Raw genomic sequence first — 22,770 nt, forward strand, 5'->3', positions numbered from 1 at the left:
GTCTTTAACTCTTCCCTTCAGCTATTCAACCTTTAAATCATAGAATGGGTTGGAAGGGACCAAAACAATCATCTAGTTCCAAGCCCCCTGCCACGGGCAGGAACACCTTCCACTAGACTAGGTTGCTCTAAGTCCCATCCAACCTGGCCTTGAATGTTTTCAGGGATGGGGCATCCACAGCTTCTTTGGGCAACATGTTCAACTGTCTCACCACCCTCATAGTGAAGAATATCTCCCTTGTATCTAATCTAAATGTACCCTCCTTCTAATCTAAATGTACCCTCCTTCAGTGTAAAGCCATTACCCCTTGTTTTATTGCTGCATGCCCTTGTACAAAGTCCCTCTCCAGCTTTCTTGTAGGCCCACTTCAGATACTGGAAGGCTGCTATAAGGTCTCCCTGGAGCCTTCTCCAGGCTGAACAACTCTCTCAGCCTTTCTTCATAGTGTAGGTGTTCCATTCCTCTGATCATCTTTGTGGCCCCCCCTTCTGGACTCACTCCAACAAGTCCATGTCCTTCTGTTGAGGGCCCCAGGGATGAATGCAGTACTCCATGTGGAGTCTTACGAGAGCAGAGTAGCGGGGAGAATCACCATCCTCAACCTGCTGGTAATGATTCTTTTGATGCAGCCCAGGATACTATTGGCTTTCTGGGCTGCAAGCACACATTGTTGGGTCACATTGAGCTTCTGCTCTTAATCCATTCTCCACCCAGCCTGTATTTGAGCTTGCGATTGCCCTGACCTGTGTGCAGGACCCTGCACTTGGACTTGTTGAACTTCATGAGGTTTGCATGGGCCCACTTCTCAAGCCTGTCAAGGTCCCTCTGGATGCCATCCCCTCCCTCCAGTGTGTTGACCACACCACACAGCTTGGTGTCGTCGGCAAACTTGCTGAGTGTGCGCTCAGTCCCACTGTCTGTGTCACCAGCAAAGATGTTAAACAGCGCTTGACCCAATACCAACCCCTGAGGAATGCCACTCATCACTAGTCTCCCCTTGGACATCAACCCATTGACCGCAACTCTTTGAATGTGACCATCCAAACAATTCCTTATCCACCAAGAGGTCCATCCATCAAATCCATGTTTCTCCAATTTAGAGATGAGGATGTTGTGTGGGACAGTGTTAAATGCTTTGTACAAGTCCAGGTAGATGACATCAGTCGCTCTTCCCTTCTCCCTTCTCCCTTATCCACCAAAGTTGTAAGCCTGGTCCCTTCCAACTCAAACTATTCTCTGATTCTATATTTGTATGTCCTCTTCCTTGGCATTGCTGGGTTGTATCTCTTCAGTGATAGGAGAATGGAATAAAAAATGCATTAGGTAGGTCAATAGTCAGGTCTAACAGCATATCTTTTATTCTTCTCTAAGGACTTTGGGGCATTTGGCATAATGCAGATGAAATTAAAATTTGAAAATTCTTATTAATCCCCTTCACCAATCTAATAAAAATGAATGTAGCATTCAGCCTAGCATTAGACACCCTGTTTACTAAATTCAGTTTCATATATTAATGCCCATTTCCATAACAATTTCAGCAGAAAACATCAGCAACTTGCTTTCCTATGCAGTTGGTGGATGTAAAGTTAGCCCTTACTTTGAAAATAAAACTGCTCATATGTGTAGGTTGCTCTACAGAACTACCTCCCCAGTTACTTTTTTTAGTTCCTACCACATTGTAAAAGGCAAGAAAATAAATAGGGCCTGAATGAGGGTAGTGTTCAAAGATACTGAAAACAGCTTTCTTAACACAGGCCTGATTCCATAGTCTCTTAAACTGTTTTCACACAATATGGATCAAACTGTGTGTTGTCTTCTGATCTGTCTGTTCTATGCAGCGGAGAGTTTTCTAGAGAATTTCTCAATTTCATCTTTTCTCACCTGTTATTGCAAGAGTGAGGTTGCAGCAGCTCCCAGACTATATGAAAGGACAGGCTTCAAATTGTAGATTCTAAAGGAATCACAACTGCTCCCAAAGAGCACTGCTTCATTACTAACCAAAGGGGAAATTCAGCAGAGGATCTAGCTAGTACCACTGTCATTTTCAGGAAGTGACTCTTGATCTATGTCAAGGGAATTGAGTTTATGATACATAAACTCATGTATGTCTAGTGATGAATGCAATGGAGCTCAGGGCTCAATGGCTTGCACCGAGTCCAAAATTTGCAACAGGCAAATGGTGTAATACTGGAACCGCCAAAATCCATTGATTTTAACCCTTGATATGATGAATTACTCACAAAGCTGGATGCATATAAAAAACTTCAAGATACATTATTGAAAATTATCACTTCCAAAGAAACTACAATATGGCAGATGCCAGCAAAATCATGAATGGTGCTGGCAACATGAGCAGGACCCCGTTATTCAGCAGTCGCAGCAGAAGAACAAAGGAAGGTTTAACAGAACGGTATGGTATCTTTCACTCGCATTTAAATTGTGGAGAACCTTGCATGAAGTGTTATCAACATCAGAAGAGAAATTAATTAAAAAATGGATTTGCAGCATCATGAAAGGTTATTAAGCCTGTTAGGCTCCATGCAACCTCTGACTCATCAAGTCCCTGTGCTGCTGCAAGCTATGAAGGTGTTCCTGCGGAAAGTTATCTCTAGATATGTCCTACCTGTCATATACTTTTCCTAACCTTTTACCTCTATTCTACCAGATAAGGTCCAGACCAGAATCACTCCAATTTTATGATCCAAATAAGCACAAATACATGAGATCAAAACACTTTAAAAATTTTGAAATATCATGTGTCAAAAATCCCAGTAACTTACGATCAGTTGACTGTGAAGCACTACTCCTGTGAGAAAAGAATTAAGGCTATTTGAAAAGATAAGGACAAATTTTGGGACCTGCACAACATGGCTTTTTCCTGTATATCACAATATTCCAGCTGGAAAAAGTGACATCACAATATTCCAGCTGGAAAAAGTGACTACACAATTGTCATAAAATCATAGCTTTCAACACGAGGAGTACAGAAGATCAGGAAAATATATTATAAAAGAGATTTTTGTAACAGCTGGCTTTCTGCTGAAGCAAATTTTTCGACTCCCACAACAGACATATTGGGTTGCAACTCATATTTCAGCATGCCAGAAAAAAATTTGCTGTACTGTCCCTTGAAATAATGAAATCTGTTTTTTCAGTCAGTGGTATCATACCAGGGAAATATCAGCTGGAGCACTGGTAAAGACAGTAGTTCAGACAGATGTCACTACCATTCAGTTGTTATAGATATTCCCGACACGACAAAGCAGTACAGTATAAACCCTTCATCTCTGAACCATGCAGACATGGTACTATCCAACATTACAAATTCCATGAGCCAAACCACCTTGGAAATGTCCATGGTTCACATCAGCAGCAGCACTTCACTGGTGGAGTTAGACCAAATGACCCCCGATTTATACTGTTATATTAGTTTTTGCCACTACTCCAGTGGCATAAGAATATGGTTGCCTGAGTGGATTTGCCAAGGGAATGATAAAATTATGAAAGCTGTTGCTTTGGTTCCTCATGTACAAATAAGCATGAACAACAAATAGCTGAATTTTTAAGAGTTCCCCAGAAAATGAAAAATGTGCCAGTAGTTCTTGTTTCTTGTGTCTCTAGTGGTAGAAAAATAAATCCTCTATTTTTGAGCTGTTCTACTCATAAAACTTTTTTCTCATTTCCTTGAACTGTTTCAGCTTTATTTTATTGGTACATTTGAAAATAATTTTCTGAAGAGTTTTCTAAAAGTTCTTTTTTTAATTAAAATCTAAATTTACAACTAGCAGAGAGGCAGAACTCAGAAATAAGATACTATATAATACTCAGATCTGCTGTCTAATTGCAGTGATGTGAATCGACATTATGGAAGTTATGGACGCTCTGGAAGTTTGTTGGTGATAGTGCCTTCCTGCAATGAGAAGCGAGTGTGAAGAATGCATATTAACTGCACAAAACTAATGGAGAGCATAACCTTATAGATGGCTTTCCTCTAGCACTTTGAAGAAAACACTCTAGTTGGAACACTTGATAATCATACAAAATATTAACTTTGAAGTGACAGAAATATACCTGTATAGAGTCATTATTCCATAAAAAGACACAGGTAAGCAAAAAACTGAACATGGCATCTCAAAGTCTTATACATGTGCTGAAAATGATACATCAGGGTATTTTCAGAACAAGTCATCTACAGTTTTAGTGATGCTGTGAATTAGATACTGACTTTGGCTAGACAAAATCAAAACTTGTAGTCAGGTTCTTAGAAATACCAGTGGATCTGGACTAACGGGGGAATCGTGATAATGGGAGAGGAGTGTTTTCAGATCTCCCTTCTGACACAGCAAATATGCCTGAAAAAGTCTTTCTGGCTGACAGAAAGAATGACTACTGGAAGGAGGCATTTGGAAAGAGGTTGAGTGAGAAGTTTTATGACTAGGTCTATTACAATCAGTAAGGCATCTTGCTGTTCTGAGGTACTTACTTCTCATTGGTGATCTAAATGAATTGGTCTTACTGATGGACTTAATGATATTTTTTAATTATTACTTTTAATTAAATGCTAGCTTAAGTGTTATCCATCAGAGGGACTGCACTCCTGAATGGCAATCCTGGACTAAAAATGGGCTATACTTGAAAACATTTTTGTGATTTTTCACTTAAATTATTTTTTTAATTTTATTGTTCTAAACAATAAAAAGTAGAATGACTATGCAAATAAGTAATTATTTTCTTTATGACACACTTGAAATATAGAATTACAGAGCCAGAAGGGAGTCTCAGGAGGTCATCTAACCCTTCCAGCCTGCCTCAGGAAAGGGAATATCACACCTCTGCTATTCTTGACAGATCCTTGTCCAGCCAGTTCTTTGATGACCAGTGACAGAGACCAACGTCCCAGATGACCTCCTTCACAGCTTCACTGAAACCTTCCTAAAGGCTACGCTAAATGTCCTTCCATTACTACTACACCTGTCCAATGCGGCCAAGGAGAACGGGTTATACCCTTCATCTTTGCGAGCAGCCTTTTACATCTCTGAAGACTGTTATAATGCCCATTCCCCTCCACAGTAACTACCCCACCCTAACTTTTCTTCTTGGGCCATGGGTCCGAAACCCTACCTTTGCTGTTCTCCTCTGAATTCTCTCCGATGGGTGAATGCTTTTGCCAACAGTCACCAGAGCAGATTTCTACACCAGCAAATGCTGAGCAGATTGCTGCTAGTGTTGCAACACTGCAATACAGTAAATGGTCAGCTAATCTGCACATAAAATGTCGAAGATGACCTTTCTCCAAAAGATGAACTGCTATGAGACCTCTGTGAAATAAATGTGAGAAAGGTACAAAACTGGGCACATGCAACAAGTGATAAGGGATCAAAAGCTGGTGGTACGACACACGACGCTGATGGCATGACTCACAAAGCCACATTTTGCATGCTACAGAATTTCCCCTCCTGGCAGGCTCCACTGCAATGCAGGCAGCCACCCGCCCTGGCGAGGAGTACGAGGCAGCAGAAAACAAATTTGCAAAAGTGAATATTTTAAATTTGTCAGAAATAACTGTTTTATAGGAGAAGAGAAAGAGTAGTAAGGAGAGTGAACCTAACTGTTGCACTTGTTTTACTGAGGAGCTACAAAGGCAGCACAGGACGATGCTGAAGATATTCCTGAGTATTTTGGAAAACAGGCTGACTGCAGCTAAGTTAAATTAGGCTCTTTCACGTACATCGCCTGGCCTTTACAATGACTGTTTTACTTGAGTGACTTCAGATTTGTAGTGGTGGGAGTAAGCGGGGACACGTTTTCTATTTAGAAACGTGTTGGGGTTTACGTATATTAAAGGGAGGCGGCTTCAAAACCGCCCTGCGAACTCGCTTGGAGAAGTTTGCAGGTCTGGTTTGTCCCTGAAGGAAGCCCTGCGGGCGCGGAGGTGCGGCCGCCGGGCAGGCAGCAGGGCCCGCCCTGCCCCGCCCCGCACCGCCTCGCGCTCGGGCCGGGCCGGGCGGGGCCGGGCGGGGCGGGGGGGCTCGGCCCCGCGGCGGGGAGGGCGGTGGCCCGGCCCGGCCCGGCCCGGCCCGCCCCGCGCCCGCGCAGCAACCCCCCCTCCCGCTCCCGCCTGCCTCCCGCAGCACATGACCCGCCATGGAGGCGCGCCGGCACTGCCCAGAAGTTTGGAGCCGGGGGAGCGGGCGGAAGCTGCCAGCGAGAGGAGGGCGGCACAGCCGGGCGGCGGGCAGGTATGGCGGGGCGGTGGCCGGGCTGGCCGAGGGGGAGGCAGCCGCGCCGAGACGCCGGGTCCGCGGCCGGTGCCCCAGCGGCGGGCTGAGGGGGGCAACTTCGGCAGCGGCTCCGGGTGGAGTGCGGTGGCGGGGCGGGCGGGGGAGGTTGCCCCGGGGCCGGGGACGGAGCTGTGGGGTCGGGGCGGGCGGGAGTGAGGCCGGGCAGCGGCGCGGCCCCTCGGGATGCTGCCAGGGCGCGGCGGGGCGGCCGCCGACTGCCCGGAGACCCCGCTGAAGCCGACGTTCCGTCTTGTCGTGTCCCGGTTGGTTTCCTCCTCCCTCGGCCCAGCGGCTGGAGATGAGCGCTGACGCGGGGCGGCCGTCGCGGGCAGATGGTGCCGGCGCTTCCCGACGGTGCCGGTGCGGGCAGCACGAGGTGACGCCGTCTCAGGTACCCTTGTTCCTCCCATATCCTCAGAGGCGTAGGCAGCGCCCTGCCTGACCTCCGCCTCCGATGGAGGCATCGCTGGAGGGAAGTGGGGACGGCGAGGTCTCCCTGGGACGGTAGCCAAAGCAAAGCCAGGCATTTTTAGGCTGGCCCGGCCACCACCCCCTACTGCAAAACTACTCTGCAGCTTTGCTGTTTTCGATCCAGGAGAGTGTGGGCTGCTGCTGGCAGCTACAGGATGAAGTCGCCTCCCTGCTGCATGTCTCTTTCTTCCCAAGCATCCCTGGAGGAACCAGGGGATAGCACATCCCTGGGCTCCCTGGACTCCAGTGTTTTCTCCAGTGAGGAAGAGCAGGGACCCCTGCTCCAGAAGGTCATTCCCTCCTTGGACTGCTTTACTATCAATGTAGGAGGCAGCCGCTTTGTGATGTCCCAGCAAACTTTGTCTTGCTACCCTGACACCCGTCTTGGCAAACTGGCTGTAGTGGTCTCTGCTGCCCGGGATGTGGCCTCTGGCCTCCTTGAGCTTTGTGATGATGCCAACCTCTTGGAGAATGAATATTTCTTTGACCGGAGCTCACAGGCATTTCACTACATCCTGAATTACTACCAGACAGGGAGGCTGCATGTGATGGAGCAGCTTTGTGCACTCTCTTTCCTGCAAGAGATCCAGTACTGGGGTTTGGATGAGCTCAGCATCGATTCCTGTTGCAGAGACCGGTGAGTTGTGGGAAGACGTGGTGTGCAGGATCGTGGGCTGGGTGAGCTCAGCATTGACTTGTGTGCAGGGATGCTCGGGTGAGAGATCCAGCAGTGGGGGTAGATGAGGTATTAGAGCTTTGGGAAAAATGTGCTCAAAGCTGGACGAGTTCAGTCCTGAATCCTACTCTAGAGGTGGATGGGTGTAGGAAATGGGAGGAGATGTGTTGGGTGAGGTCACTGTTGACCTTTGCTGAGGGACAGGTGGACAGTGGGGTCAAAACAGTGAGACCCTGCCAGGGGCAGGATCTGGGTTGTCCTGTACTGGCTTCAGACTGGCCCTGGAAGCTCAAAACGTTTGAAAGGGAAAATGCCAGAGATGAAAAAGGTTGTGAAAGGAGAGATGTCCCTTCAGTCATCCTGTTTGTGGTTATCCTAGTTAGAGGGATTGGATATGGAGTCAGGCATGATGCTGCAAGGGTTTGGAGCCTCCCCATCCCGCACTTTTCATTTTGGAGGTTTTCCAGATCCAAGCTGAAGAGGCAGAAGGGGGGGTGGTCACCTGCCAGGCTGGATGTGGGTGGCATGGCTCCGGGAGGGGAGCTGTGATGGGAAGCATCGCACATGGATGTAGCAGCTTACAGCAGCAACAGCGGAACATGGCTCACTGGAGACAAGTCGTAACAGGCAGTAAAGGAATGGGGTGGGTTTCGACTGAACCACCCCCAGGACATTTCTGTTAGTTCTGTTTGCAGTTAACTTTTTTTTTTTTGCCACCATTTTTAGTGTTACTCATTTGTTAGTTAGTACTGAAGAAATTAATTCTTCAAATAGTATAACTGCTATTTATCTAAAGCAAAATTATGAGAAAGAAGCAAAGAAGCAACCCCACCCCAAAAGGATACTAGAGTTATCCTACCCTAGTGTGGTCCAGTTCTGCAGCTGAGAGAGTTGGATCCTAGTTTTCATCCCTTCCTTCCTTCCCTGATAGGTGTAACAGAAAGCTCCTACATCTTTGGTGGTACAAGTAGCTACAGACCTCTTTGGCATATGCAGGAGTAGGTGTGTATCAAATGAAGGCAAAATTGTATAGCCCCTCTGTCTAAGGCTTGAGATTTGCAGAAGTCAAGAAATACACATGTGAAAGAAAAGGATTTTTTTGTGTGTGTACTTTAGGAATGTTTTTATTTAATTAAATTGTTCTGTAAATATACTCTTGCTCTAACAAAACACTCAACTATGTGTTTACAATCTGTTAGTTCTGCTTGGCACAGAGGCTTGTGCACTTTGTTGTTTGAGGACCCATATATTTAAAGAAAATAAGATTTGTCATCTTACTGTGTATTGATCAGAACTTCATCCATGAGCTCTATGCCTTTTATTATGCCTTGCCTTTTAATATTGCAGATACACACCAATGTAATAAAAATGCAACACGATGAATAAAATTGAGGACAATTTTGAAACAGAGGGTCTGGTTGTGCCAGGATTGCTTACAAGAATGCATGTTAGTAATGTAGCTGATCCTACTGTAGTCAACATGATCTGTATAAATAACATGCTATCAGAATAAAATTATTTTTCACATACAAACTGTCACTGATGAGGGAATAGAAATATCAGGTCACTTGAAACATGCTGCAGGGTCTCAATTAATAAAATCATCCACCATATGCTTGACATCAGGGTTTTCTGAGCTCATGTAAGGTATACTTTAATGTATATTCTTAAGCTTCATGTGGTAGAGGATAAGAAAAACATGCATATTGGTATTAAAAATCTCTTTTGGGGGGTTCTTGGCAGGTACTTCAGGAGGAAGGAGCTGAGTGAAGCCTTAGACATCAAGAAAGAAGCAGAAGAACTGGATGCCCAAGATGAGGAAGAAGACTTTTCTGGTAGCCTCTGTCCCAGTGTCAGACAGAAACTTTGGGAAGTTTTGGAAAAGCCTGGCTCCTCTGCAGCAGCCAGGACTTTTGGCACTTTGTCCATGGCTTTTGTTGTTGTGTCCATTGCCAACATGGCTTTGATTTCAGTAGAGCTAAGCTGGCTGGCACCACCACTACTGGATGCTCTGGAGTACCTGTGCATTGCGTGGTTCACTGTGGAGTTTGTTTTGAGGTTCCTGTGTGCACGGGATCGGTGTCGCTTCCTAAGGAGTGTGGCAAACATCATAGACCTCCTTGCTATTTTACCTTTCTACATCACCCTGCTGGTGGAGAGCCTGTGTGGTGGGGAGAGCTCCCAAGAACTGGAGAACGTGGGGCGCATTGTCCAAGTGCTGAGATTGCTCAGAGCCCTGCGGATGCTGAAGCTGGGAAGACATTCAACAGGTACTTTTGGCCATGGCAGTGGTACTTCTCGTTTTTGCTGCCTTACAACAGTTGTTCCTGGGCACAGTCCCCCATTTTGTGTGCATTTCTGCCTAACCTTTTTACCCCGTCTAATGTTAGCAGTAATGGCTTGTGAAAATCTTACTTTTGGACATTGACAATTGAGTGGCAGGGGCCTTCTCCAATAAATTTTAGTTCTTCATAAAGCCGGTGTATGTTATTTGCACAGAATATTTACAAAAGCAGGCCCCAAAGTTGCATGCTGTAAATCATCCACCAGTCATTCACAATGTCATAAATTTAAAAACATGTTTGAGTTGATTTGGTTAGGGATGAAGCAAGAGAAGAAGCGGAGATCATTGACCCATGCTTTTTGTATTATCAAAAGCCCGTTAATGACAGTTTATAATTACCTGTCACTATTTGTTTTGTTAAGAGCTATATGCGAAGAAATATGTCATGATTTTGTCTACATCATCGATCCTGAAAACAACCAGGGTAGAGAATATTTCAAGAAAACTGTTAAAAACTAATCATGCAGGGCAGTGGTCTGAGGGGCTCTCTGGCCCTGTTGAACACACTGGTATCTATGTGATATGTGGAGCACAGCTGGGGGCTGTTCACTGGATGGACCGAGGTGCAGCTCAGAGCAGCAGTGTCAGGTTCAGGCAGCATTCACCCATCGGTGTGGGGCCCTCAGTGTTCAAGCACTTCTGACAGCAAACAGATGAACAGCAAGCAGGGGTAGTAGAGTGGAAGGTGAAAAGCATTTCTGAGAACATTTTTGTTCACGCTTTCTGAGTAGTGAAGTGAAGGCATAAAAGATAACGTTTTCCAGTGGGAATTTATCAGAGGAAGCTAGACATGATTGGAAGGTGTTGTGTTTCCCCTTGTGTGTACCCCATTTTTATTACTACTTCATGATATGTGCATGCCTGGATATATGAAAGAGTAAAAGCCATACTCCCACTACACCCTCTCCATGCCATGATGTTGTCCAGTGCTTGGCATTTTCCAAGTAAGATCCTAATAGTAAATCATGGTCTCTGTCCTGCAGTAGTAGCCTGTTCTGAAGGCGGTGATGGTCATTCTTACATGGCACTCGACATCCCCTTCCAGGATTTCCTGCCACGGAGCAGGAATGGGTTGATGCTTCTCTTTGTTGGAGAGCCATCTCTACCCTGTGACCTGGACCTGCTCCAGCAGGCATTACAGTGTGCTTGCAGCAGCGGAATGTGTCTGGTTTTGTTCCCGCTGAAGGGCGGCGAACCTGCCTGCCGATGACAGGGAGTAGCTTTAATGCTACTGCGCCTAATCACAGCGGTTTTGGAAGTATCTTAATCTTACTCGCCAACCCTAGATTATGCGTATACTGATGCATAACTGCCCCTTAGAAAGCCGTTGAAAGGAAGCTTATAATGATTCAGTCTGTCAATGAGTTTGTTTTGCTTCATTATAATATGTGCAGGGTCTGGTGGGGTTTTTTTGCAAGAAAGGCTGCTACACACTTTTGATGGTAGCTGTAATGTGAATGCATTCCTCTAAATTGTATTTGGAAAAAAGAAAAATATTTTAACTCATCAAGGGAATTCTGCACTGAATAACAAAATAATGATCCGAAAGTATGTTGAGTCTAGTTATAAAGTTCCAGTTTATCACATTTTACTGTTACAGAATGAACCTATGAAACTCAGTTCTACGGCTCTTTCTATCAGATTGAAAACAGATGTTTCAGACATTTGTATAATAACTGTTAACTTCAGGTATATTAACTTTCAGGGATGGTCTAAACTTTTGTGTCTGTTTATTCTTAAATTCATCAAAATATTACCACAGTTTATATCACAATATTGAATGCCATTAAGAATTTAGTAATTCCATGTTAGGTAGAAATTAATTAATTATATCAAATTTAGTCTTCTAATCCAGAAGTGAGCTATCGGCTTTCTACTAGAAGCAAAGTACTAGTTTCAAAAGACAAGCAGCAACATACGTATCTACTTAAACTATCCAGAGCAGAATTACTGTCGCTGTGCTGGCTTCTTTTGTAGTTCAGGGTTGCTGCCTACTTAGGCCCAGAACACTAAGTCACATCTGTATAATTTAAATGTGGAAAGTCACTGTTTTGGTCTTCTGTCAAAGGAGATGCTGCTACTAAAGAGAGAACATAGCCCTAAAAAATGAAAATAGAAACGTAATTTCTGACCACTAGAGGTATGTAGCAGAAGAAAGTTTTGTTAATGTGCTTCTAAACATATCCTTAACCGCACCTGCTAATATAAGATGAACCTCATAAGTACCATACAGAGACCATCCTCCTTGCACGTACCTAGGCAGTCTGAAAAATCTCAGTGTTTAGGGATGGCACTCACAACAAATCTGCTCTCTTGTCCTGGATTTGGCAGCTTAAATCTGGCTCCCAGCGAAGCTTCTCTCCGACTCCTGCACTCTCAGACCAGACGAAGCTTCATGCACCCCTTACCTGCTTTGTGTGGCAAGAGGAGTGCGAGACCAGAAGAGATGAGAAGATTTGTGGCTGCAGGCAGCAACTCCTTCCACCGAGTAGGGGTGATCACGATCACAAGGAGAGCATCTCTGTAGCACTGTGCAGACCCGTAGCAAAGCTGGGATCCCAACAGCAGCCTGGCTGTGCTCTCAGGGGCAGAAATGTTAGGGGAAAAACATAACATCCATTGGTTTTTTTCACTTTATTTTTAAAGAAATGGCAGATTAATCCTTTTTGTGGGGAAGGGACAGAAAAAGAAATGGAAGAATGATTTCTGCCCCTTTGAAAGCTGAACCCAGCTAATGGGAGGGATATGATGCCTATAAATACTGGAGTGAGTGTGTAATTACTTATGCAAAGTGCTGTATTTCATCAAGGAGAAACTGAGGAATCAGTAGTTCCTCTACCCAGAAAATGCAAAGCTAGAAGTTGAGACCACTCTTCTGACGTAACAAAATTATGTGTTTGAGTGGCTGCAAGAATAGAGGTGAACTGAATCTGCATTTTTTCACATTCTCTGATACTCCTCAGCTGTTGGCTTCCTTCTGGGGCCACATTTTGTGTGAAGCCTTGCTGGTCCTCCTCTGGGAAGCACTCACAGATGGACTCCTTGAGGAGAAGTAGGATGTGAGCATCTTTCTTCTGATGGCAATAGGCATATGTTTGAGAGAAGGCTATAGCGTATGTCAGGATGAGATGCCTCTGGATACATGAAAAAGCAAAACTTCAGCACTTTTAGTGCCAAAAATTTAGGATGATTTAAAAGCTGTGTGTAAACTGAAGCTCCTGAATATCAGCTTGTATGGCCAAGTCCCTTTGGGCAATAGAGAGTTGGAACTTGACCTGCATGGACCTCCCCTTCCTCCTGCTGGCCCCAGGGCTGGGGCTGCTCGCCTGCCCCACACCAGCTCTGTTACATCACCTTAGAACCTTCCAGCACCAGTAACCCAGGCTGTTACAGCTCCTGGCAATGGGAAGTCATGACACTTGCTGAGGTGTCTGTGCTGGAGCAGCCCTAGCTTGGCTGTGTGCTAGGGCTCAGAGACATTTTTAAAAGTTGCAATATAATATAGCAGAATATATTATTCTTTTGAATACAGCAACTGATTCCCACTTAGGAATGAACTCTGGAGTCCAGTAAGTTGTCGGATTCATAGATTCATCTAAAAATGTCTTCTGACTTCATCTGAAGACATGAAGAGATGGAGAACCATCATTTCACTGATAACTCATTCTAGTGATTATGTATCCTCAGCAAATTAATTTGGATTTTGGGGGGGAGGGGTTATTTTATAGTTTCTGCGTTGTTGTTTTTGCTTTGACTTTAACAAATTAAAGGGTTCTTTAGTTATTCTTTTCCTTTATGATAACCAAGATAACTCTTCAATATCTGTTTTTCTTTTTGATAACTGAGACAGCTTTGAGCTCTGTTTTTCTGGACTGAATCATTTCTGTTACATTATTCTGCACCTTCTGCAGTTTTTCAGTGCCTCTGTTTTAGATGAGGATAGCAGAACTAAGAACACTAAAAAATATTCAGACTCCTTAACAGTCAGAATAATTAACCATAGGAGAAATATTTCACTGAAGGTGTCATCAATGTGATACAAAGAGTTATCAGTCACTGCCCTGTTCTTCCTTATTTTGACCTATTTTATGCAACGGTTGCAGTGTTTTTTAGCTACACTATTCTCAGGATCTATCATAAGGGGCAGACCCTGTTTTTTGCAGTAGTCATTTATGCTTTGAAAGGAAGTGCTACAGAGGTAATTTTAAATTGGAGTACCTTCTTTCTAGGTCACTTGAAAGGACTTATTCTTCCACCTTGTTCAGTAGGGAGGTTCACAGGGCAACTGATGATGGTAACTTTGGAAGATGAGTGTTTGATCTGGATCCTTGCAATTGTCTCACACAGCTTTTACACTGCTTATCTTAGTGCATTTTCAAAATGTGGAGGCAGTCATATTAACAGAGAAAAGATTACACTGATATATCGTATTCCCTTTGCATTGCAAATTTATACTATATCACTGTAATAAACATTCTAACCAACAGACCATTGTTATAGTAATATAAAACCTGGATACGGGCAAGTCCTTAACTGGAGTTCATAGAAGAAAACATTGAAAAAAAAACCACTCCTTACAAACTCTAGTGTGTACTTCCACTGTTTGCTGTACAGAAACAAAAACTTTAAAACCCATTAGACCTGAAGGGGAAAAGAAAGAGCCAAAAGCAAGGAGAAATTGTCAAATCTTGTAGTTTGAGATTGAGGAAAGAAAAGCAAATTGAACTGCTTGTTACCTTAATGAGCATATGAAGTCTGCAAGCAGAGAGCGAGCTCCAATAAGCTATTTTGCAAACACTGTTTTAGGTAGAAGTGTACCCCATGAAGGGAAATTCATAAACATTGTGTTTTTTCTCATTTATCAAGGAAAACATAGTACATTTTTAAAGAACAGTATTTAAAAACAGTCCAAAATCACTTGTGATTCAAACGAGGATTTCAGTCTCCCATGTGTCTCAGCTGAGTTGATACCCTGTTATTTTCCTTCTTTGTTTATGTGTGCAACATTTATCCATTGCACTATTATTTTGTTTGCTTTCCTGCTTGCTTTGTCGGGCACTCTAGCCTTGAGGCAGCCGTTCTAAAAGGAATGTGGGGGTTATGGAGAGTGGTCATCTGCACATGAACTCCCTGTGCAGCTCACACGCAATAGGGCTGATGCAGTACCTTGGTGAATTAACAGGAAAATATCATGTTTACATTGGGAGGCTTTGCTATCTCCAGTTTTGGCACAAATGCAGCTGCTGCTGGAATGGTCTATTTGTTTTGATGTCTACAGGTAAAAATAATGATAGGTTTTTGGGGGGCAAAAGGGGGTGGAAGAGAGGCTATGAGAACTATAAAAGGATTGAAAACAGCCCTTAGCAAAGAAAAAGTTACTCAGTGACTGAATTAGGCTCTAAGCGTCCACCCGAGAACACAAATTTGGTAACTAAGGATTGCTGGGTCCAAGAGAAAAATACGACAGTGGCTGAAAAAAAAAGAGCTTGACACATTCAGAATGAAAGTAGGGAACAAGTGGTTTTTAGTGTGTTTTTAATGGTTATTTAGATAACTTCTTAAAAATTGTGCTAGATCTTCTGCTATAGCCAATTACTGAATCAAGATTGGTTAGTTTTTCTAAATCATATGTGTACGTAGATCAAATGACAAGTAACGAGACTAATTTCTATACTCTGTATTAAGGAAACAGAGATCATGTCAGTGGTTCAGTCTAACATCATAATCTATTTCTATAAATCACGTTTTCCCAGTAGTGTTAAGAGCAGCACCCCTTTTTCTTAAGGCATGTTCACTAGCAGTCGAAAACATAAGGCAGCCAGCTTTCATGTAAGAGATGTTTTGCAAAGTTATGATGGCAGCAGCTCCATGAATCAGTCTACTGACAGCATTTCTTGTCTTTCAGGCTTGCGGTCTCTTGGGATGACTATCGCACAGTGCTATGAGGAGGTTGGCCTTCTGCTGCTTTTCCTCTCCGTAGGAATCTCTATATTTTCCACTGTGGAGTACTTTGTTGAGCAAGGCGTGCCAGGCACAACCTTCACAAGCGTACCTGGTGCTTGGTGGTGGGCAACAACTTCCATGACAACTGTTGGTTATGGTGACATTAGACCAGACACTACCATTGGTAAGGTAGTGGCCTTTATGTGTATACTATCAGGAATACTGGTTTTGGCTTTGCCAATAGCTATAATAAATGACCGTTTTTCTGCCTGTTACTTTACGCTGAAGATAAAAGAAGCTGCTCTTCGTCAGCGTGAAGCTTTAAAGAAACTCATGAAGAACTCATCCAGCGACTCTAATATCAATGTTAATTTGCGAGATATATATGCACGCAGTGTCATGGACATGTTACGGTTAAAAAGCAGAGAGAGAGCAAGTACAAGGAGCAGTGGAGCAGATGATTTTTGGTTTTGACTTTTAAGTTATATAGCCTTGTATAGCGAATAGACTACTTCAAAAATGTAGTATTAAATATATCTTTTTTTATTATTTGCCACGTAGTGTATTTGCCTTCCCAGCTGGAGTTTTACTTACTTGGGCAGACTGAGATAACTACTGTATACAAAAGGCAGAATTCATAATATGGAGTCTTCTCTCATGGGGCTCTGATACCTGCTTCCAGAACTGGATCATGGTGGGTGAGAGGGGAGATAATGGGTCCATCAAAGTAAAACAGTGATGCAAACACTTGTCTATGAATCTTATGTCCTTGCTAATGTATAATAATAAAGTCTTAGCTAAGATTGCCATGGTGTTTTGAATTTTAAAGAACTATAAGGTTTGTATTTGCATTGGAAGAACAAAAGTTAAAGACATTAAGAAAATCTGAAAAGGGAAGTCTGAAGGAGTGAAATGTTGAATACATTTATGACAACATTCCTATAATGAGCCTCATCTTTACACCCTTTCTTATCCCCATCTTCTACTCCATTTGCATGAAAAAGAGCTTACTAGACCCTGGTGGGGAGAATTTCTTCATTTGAAGAGAAGCAAAGGCTATTAGGAGAAAGTATTAAGCAGTTGCAAGACCTGCAGCAAAGTATAAAATAGTCATGAAATAGGTGCCATAATGTAGAGCATCCTCTGCAGTTGCTCTAGAAGTTGCAGGAGGTAATACAACCTTTGCAGCATAGAAGTAGTTTACAAACTTGTTTCGAACTACGCCTTCTCTGTATGTTTTGATCCCCATAACTTATTTGTGTAGCTAAGCAGTTTCTGTGCTCAAGTTAAGTCACTGGTGGGTATCAGAAGAAATAGAAATGGTAAAAGATAACAAGCTACTCATTTCTCTGTCTCCCATTAAAATCAGTAGGTATTTCAAGTGGGCCAGATTTTTTAAAAATTAATAATATTCACTGACTCATTATTAGAAAAATCCTGCATCAAAATCTTTCTTTCCAAAGGAACAATGAGCACTTGTTGGACTGGATGCATAGTCTAATGCAGTAATCAACATAAAAAATGAGAATAATCGAAGGTATTTACAGTAAAGTTTCCCACCACTTCTCCAGTGTCCCAATATCATTCTTAGCAAACAAAGCTTTTCTTTAATATAATTTCACTGTCCAAGACTATGACATTGCCACAGTATGCATATAACTCAGCTAGTAAGTTAAATAAAAAAAATCACAAACCTCTCTCGTTTCACATTTCTTTTGGGGAACATAACTACAATCATTATTTACATTTAAAGTTAATTCAAGATACTCACTAAAAAGAAACATCTATTAGCTGTGGTTTATTTAATTTTATAAGGTATTTATGTATACAGAAGGCTTAAACTGCCTTTGAGGATATATGAACAGGTGAAATAGCCTGCTTTTAATAAACATTGACTAATATATTTTGAAACAGCAGTGTGTTTTCCTCCCATTCCCCATAAATGATGGTGAGCATAATACAGCAAGCAAAACTTTCAAAGGCTCCAACCTTGATGCAAACTGAGTAGCATTTCAGCATAAAACTACTTCTGATTTGTCAGCTGGCATCAGTCAGCATTCAGATTTGGGACCAATGCAGCACATGTAGTTCTCACCAGGGTCAGAAAGAAGCCAAGGGAAAACACTGGAGACCAACAGAGTGTGCCTCGCTCTACCAGAAATTGTCTAGGTGTGAAAATTCGTAGGTCAGCCTCGTGGTCTGTTACACAGAGAGCGAAGTGTGTCATTGTAGTGTTCCCCTTTGCCCAAAGAGCCTATGAATCCATCACAAAACTGTTGATGTCCAGGAGACAAAATTAATTCTGCAGGGGAAGGTTTGATGCAGCCCACTCTGGGTTATTATCTCATAGCTCCTCGGAGCAGGAAGTCTCTCAGGCTGCTCAAATTGCACAGGCTGTTTCTCATTCAAAAGTCATTCTAATTATAGAGAATTAGGAAGAAGCTTTCATTGTGGGAAGGCTGTTTTGTAATGTCTTTTGTGCTTTCTTGTACGGCATCTGATCTCTGTTTGAGAAAGGAAATGCAGTTAGATAGCTGATTGATTCTCTTTAGGGAAAGGCTGCTTTTATTGCATCCTGTGCTTTTTATGAAGGACTCAAAAGAACAAGAGAAATGTTCTGGGATGTATCAGTTGATTCACTCCTTTCACCAGCTCTGGAGATAGAGTTTTCTAGAAATGCCCGTGGGGAAATATGGCTGCAACTTTATCCAGTAGCTGCTTCAGCTTCTATTTTCAGACCTCTTGGTTTTAAAGTCTCCCAAGAAGTGTTTGTCAATCATGTTGTTTATGCAGCAGGGTTATCTATCTCATTATGGGCTGAGACTAGCAAATCATTTTGCAGATGAAAGCCAGTTCTGCTTTTAGCTCTTGCATACAGAAGGACCAGAGCATTTGTCCTGGGCAACAAACAGTACAGGACATTACAACTCTAAAACATGAAGCTATGCCATGTACTTTCTACCACAGAAAATAGCTCAGTCACCACTAAGGCACCAAATTAAGGATGTTACTGTGCTATCTTTAGAATATCACACTGAAGATAAGAAACTACCACTTGTCCTCATGTCTGTTCTACCCGCAGCAGACTTGGCAGAAAGGATCATGTGTTAGAACATCAGTAACATTGGCTGAAAATTACTATTTTAGCTTAAAACACCAAGTGTTTTCAAAATCTGGTATCAAAGGGTGTAACTGCAGCACTTACAGCAAGCCCACCTTAACCTTGGTTCTCTAATGAAATAACAGTGAAAATGCAGTGGCATAGACTACAGTGCAGACTAACAATCTAAGAAATCTTCTATATTTGTTTGTAGATGCTTAGGGGCGGATTTTAGTTGGGGAAAGTGTGGTCCAACCCCTCCAGAACTTTTTAAACATCACTAAAACTGTTCTTTGTCGTTCTCACTTTGAAGAAAGCCAGCAGCCTCCTGGGGCACATCAGGCAGAGCATTGCCATCAAGTCAAGGGAGGTGGACCTGCTCCTCCGCTCAGCTGGTGAGACACATCTGGGTGCTGTGTCCAGTGCTGGGCTCCCCAGTACAAGAAAGACAGGGGCATACTGGAGATAGCACAGAAAAATATTGGTGTGCCAGGTTGCAGAGACCAGCACATCAGTGAACCCCTGTGCCTAGGACAGATGCACCTGCCAGTAGCTGTGGGAGGTTTTATCACTTCTGGAGGTAAGTTTTTAGAAATGTATTTAGAAATACATGTTTGCTGATATTTTACAAGTGTCTAATGTTATGATCTACCTGTTGTGTTGTACTGATAGTGATCCTGAATGCATAGTTCAATGACCAGTTTAATTATGTGGTGTTAGTAAGTCAATAAACCACTTCAATCTTGATTTGATATAAACTAAGTAAGTTGAGAAATTTTCCCCCAGGACAGGAGTTTTGCTGGCCAACTCTGAGCTTGTGGGATTGCCACATGACAAATATGGTTGAGGACAAAAGGGAGCAAAAAGGAAAGGAGAAAGTTATGAGGTCTTTTACAAGGTAATGCCCATTTATTTTTATTTTCTGACTTATCAAAATATTCTTGTCTTGTTATAATTATTTTGATAATGAGTGACAAGGTTTTCTCATTTTCTACAGTATCACCCAAGCTTGGTCTAAATAGTGAGCTTGACCTTATGAGCAGTCAGTAACTAAATTCATTCCTTCAGAAAATGGATTTTAATTAAAGACTAAGCTGAAGAATTACGTTACAGTTAACTTTTTTGTTGTTTTTGAAATACGAAATAGAATCTTTTCTGACAAAACCCTGACCCCGGTGTATAGGACTGGTGCTTCTGCTAGAGGATGGCACTGTCAGCAGGAGAGAAAGCACAGCCCATTTTATGCGTGCCTCTCACGGGCGTGCTTGAAAAGCGTGGGCATACGCACTCCTTCTCACAGAAAAACAGGAGGGAAATTTGGTGCACGTGGGTCTTGCAGATTGCCCTATTATAGGAGTTCCATGTGAAACAAAAAATTCTAGACTAACAACAAAGCCTATTTAAAGGTATTTGGGGCACTATTATCTATTTTATTTATGCTACGTTTCTGCTTTGCAGACATCAGCAACCTCTCTAGCTGGGATGAGGATAAGGAAGGGATCCCACCTAATGTCACAAAAGCAGGTCTAGCACCAGCTGATGTAAACATCAGTTGCTCCCCATATTTCTCAGACCCCCAAGATGTTGCCTGTGAGATGGAATCTCATGGATCAGCTCTAAGCAACCTGGTCTAGTTGAAGATGTCCCTGTTCATTGCAGAGGTGTTGGACTAGATGACCTTAAAGGTCCCTTCCAACCCAAACTATTCTATGATTTTATGATTTTATGAATTATAACATACCAAAGAGTGAGGAATCCAGGACAACCTGAAGTTAGGTTGGGTCTTTCAAAAGGTCTACAGTTGTGTTCATCTAATTAAAATTATGTAAAATGCCTATTATGATGTGAAAAGAAACATGCCTTTGTAACAGCTTCTCAAAATGAAATCATCTTACCAAGCAAAGAAAGACTCTTGCAGATGCAGGATTTTCTTTAATTATACTTAATTTTATACATCTTTTAATAAAACTAAAAGTGCTTGTAAGTCATGCGGTATTACTGTGTAGTCCTGTAAGATGATACACAAATTTCATCTCCAGTGGCTCGACTCAGAAAGGCAGTTCTGTTTCCAGGTCTGTGCAGCAGAGACAGATCCTGGGAAATGGCTGAAGTGTGCATGACTCTTCACTACCTAATGCATGAACCAGTTTCTCAGGAGAACTTGGAAGAGAATTCACAATGGCCTCTTGCAATTGCCATAAAAAACACCATAGTGAATTGTCTTGTCCTAAACACGTTTCTCCAACACAACCAAAAAAGGCAATTGGCTTGAAAATGGTTAAAAGATAACTAATGATGTCACTCTTTACAGCTTGCCCTGTATTACAGATTTATGAATTGTAACCCTCAGCCTGAGGTATGAAATACATTATGCAATCCAACCACGCTGAATTATGGAAAAATATTTGAAGATGAACATGTCTCTGCTTAAGAACTGCTGTCTAATGAAGCAATATTCATAAACTCATAGCTCTTTTATCCTAAGCTAGCAAACGCCATTACTGCCTTTAGAACATGTCAGAAACTGCCGGTCACGGGCTCCATGGGATCCCTCCATAGCTTTTGCAATGAGTGTTACATGTTGCAGTGATAGAATCTATTACTACCGTAGCGCTAAACAGAAAGATTAATCCATTATTAATGCCGAGTATATGAGAAGAAAAATGATCAAGGTAGAACAGGAAAGAGAAAATTAATTTAAGTATAAATTAATTTTTATTTAAAATAAGAAGTTGACATTCTTCAGATGAGATTTACCAGTGACATTTTCTGACCGACCTTGTGTGGTTTACTCTTCATATCTTCTCGTAGAAATGAAGAACGCATGGTTCAGTGAAGAGGAAGAAATTATTTTCAACTCATTAACTGACATGCATCGTAGGTCCATACCACAAATTAGATCACATCGTAATAATTCATATCTCATCCTAGCCATTCAGCCCTGTATAGCAGACACACCTCTGCCCTGTACTATGCATAAGCATGTGGCTTCATAGTTGCATTGTTCTTCGATAGATCAACATGAGAAAAAACCTTTTTGTAAGAAGTAAACTTCAAGTTAAAGGAATAACATAGATTTACTCTATTTCCAGTTCCTGCTATTCGTTATTTCTGCTGTCAGTCCTCATTTAACCCTCCCATCTTCCCTTTCTGGCAGGAATTGCCGAATAACAGATGGAAGAATTGCCAATCACAGCCTTTCAGTGTCAAAATGTAGACAAACCTACCCCACAAACTTGTGTTCTGTTTTCCTATATTAGAAAAAAAATCCAAGTCAAAAGAAATGTGTGGTGTTTCTCTCACAGCTACAAGGACAGCATTGATCAGGAACCAACAGAACCAGTTTTCCAAATTACTGGGAGCTATATGCTTACAGTTGGTCAAAACTGACCTGTCATTTAACACTTCTATTTATATCACTAGAAAACCAGACTTCAGTAGCAAATAAAGAAGGAATACATTCTGAGAAAATATCCGTCTTCTGAGTTAGAGAGTTAATATAATTGGTATTGCAAACACACCCAAGAGGCAAGATCCCATTGTGCAAGTGTTGCACTAAATCAAAACACAGCCCTTTCCTAAAGATCTTTCCATTCAAACGTATAGGATAAACTAAACCCTGTATGCAAATTGACAGTGTGAAGGAGTGAAGCATGTCCAAAAAGCCCTCATGTGGGTTTGCTGTAGAAAAAATGTGACATGTTCCTCACGGCAACTCTACTGATGTAATGGAATTACACCGGGATGAATTTGGCCCACTTTCCAGCCAACACTCTTTATAAGAGGCTTTGTTGTGTGAAAGCTGGATATGTGGTTGGGCCACAAAAAAGGGACCAAAAACAACATCCAAATTATGGCCTCTATTATGCAGACTGCCTCCTTCCATGTGGAGATAACCCAGTTTGCTTGTGCCAAGCATCACAATGGAAATACTGGCAGATTGAGCTAACACAAA

General features: G+C 42.4%; 1 protein-coding gene across 1 annotated transcript; it reads left to right on the forward strand.

Moving 5' to 3' along the window:
- Positions 1-6,907: 6,907 nt before the first annotated feature.
- Positions 6,908-16,189, forward strand: KCNV1 (potassium voltage-gated channel modifier subfamily V member 1; the record flags this gene model as incomplete). The annotated part of the gene is made up of 3 exons (XM_082014569.1): positions 6,908-7,389; positions 9,172-9,698; positions 15,678-16,189. 3 exons carry the CDS (start codon positions 6,908-6,910, stop codon positions 16,187-16,189), a joined length of 1,521 nt encoding a protein of 506 aa, XP_081870695.1.
- Positions 16,190-22,770: the final 6,581 nt, after the last annotated feature.

Source organism: Phaethon aethereus (assembly GCF_964289735.1).
Source record: "Phaethon aethereus genome assembly, chromosome: 2".
Classification (NCBI taxonomy): domain Eukaryota; kingdom Metazoa; phylum Chordata; class Aves; order Phaethontiformes; family Phaethontidae; genus Phaethon; species Phaethon aethereus.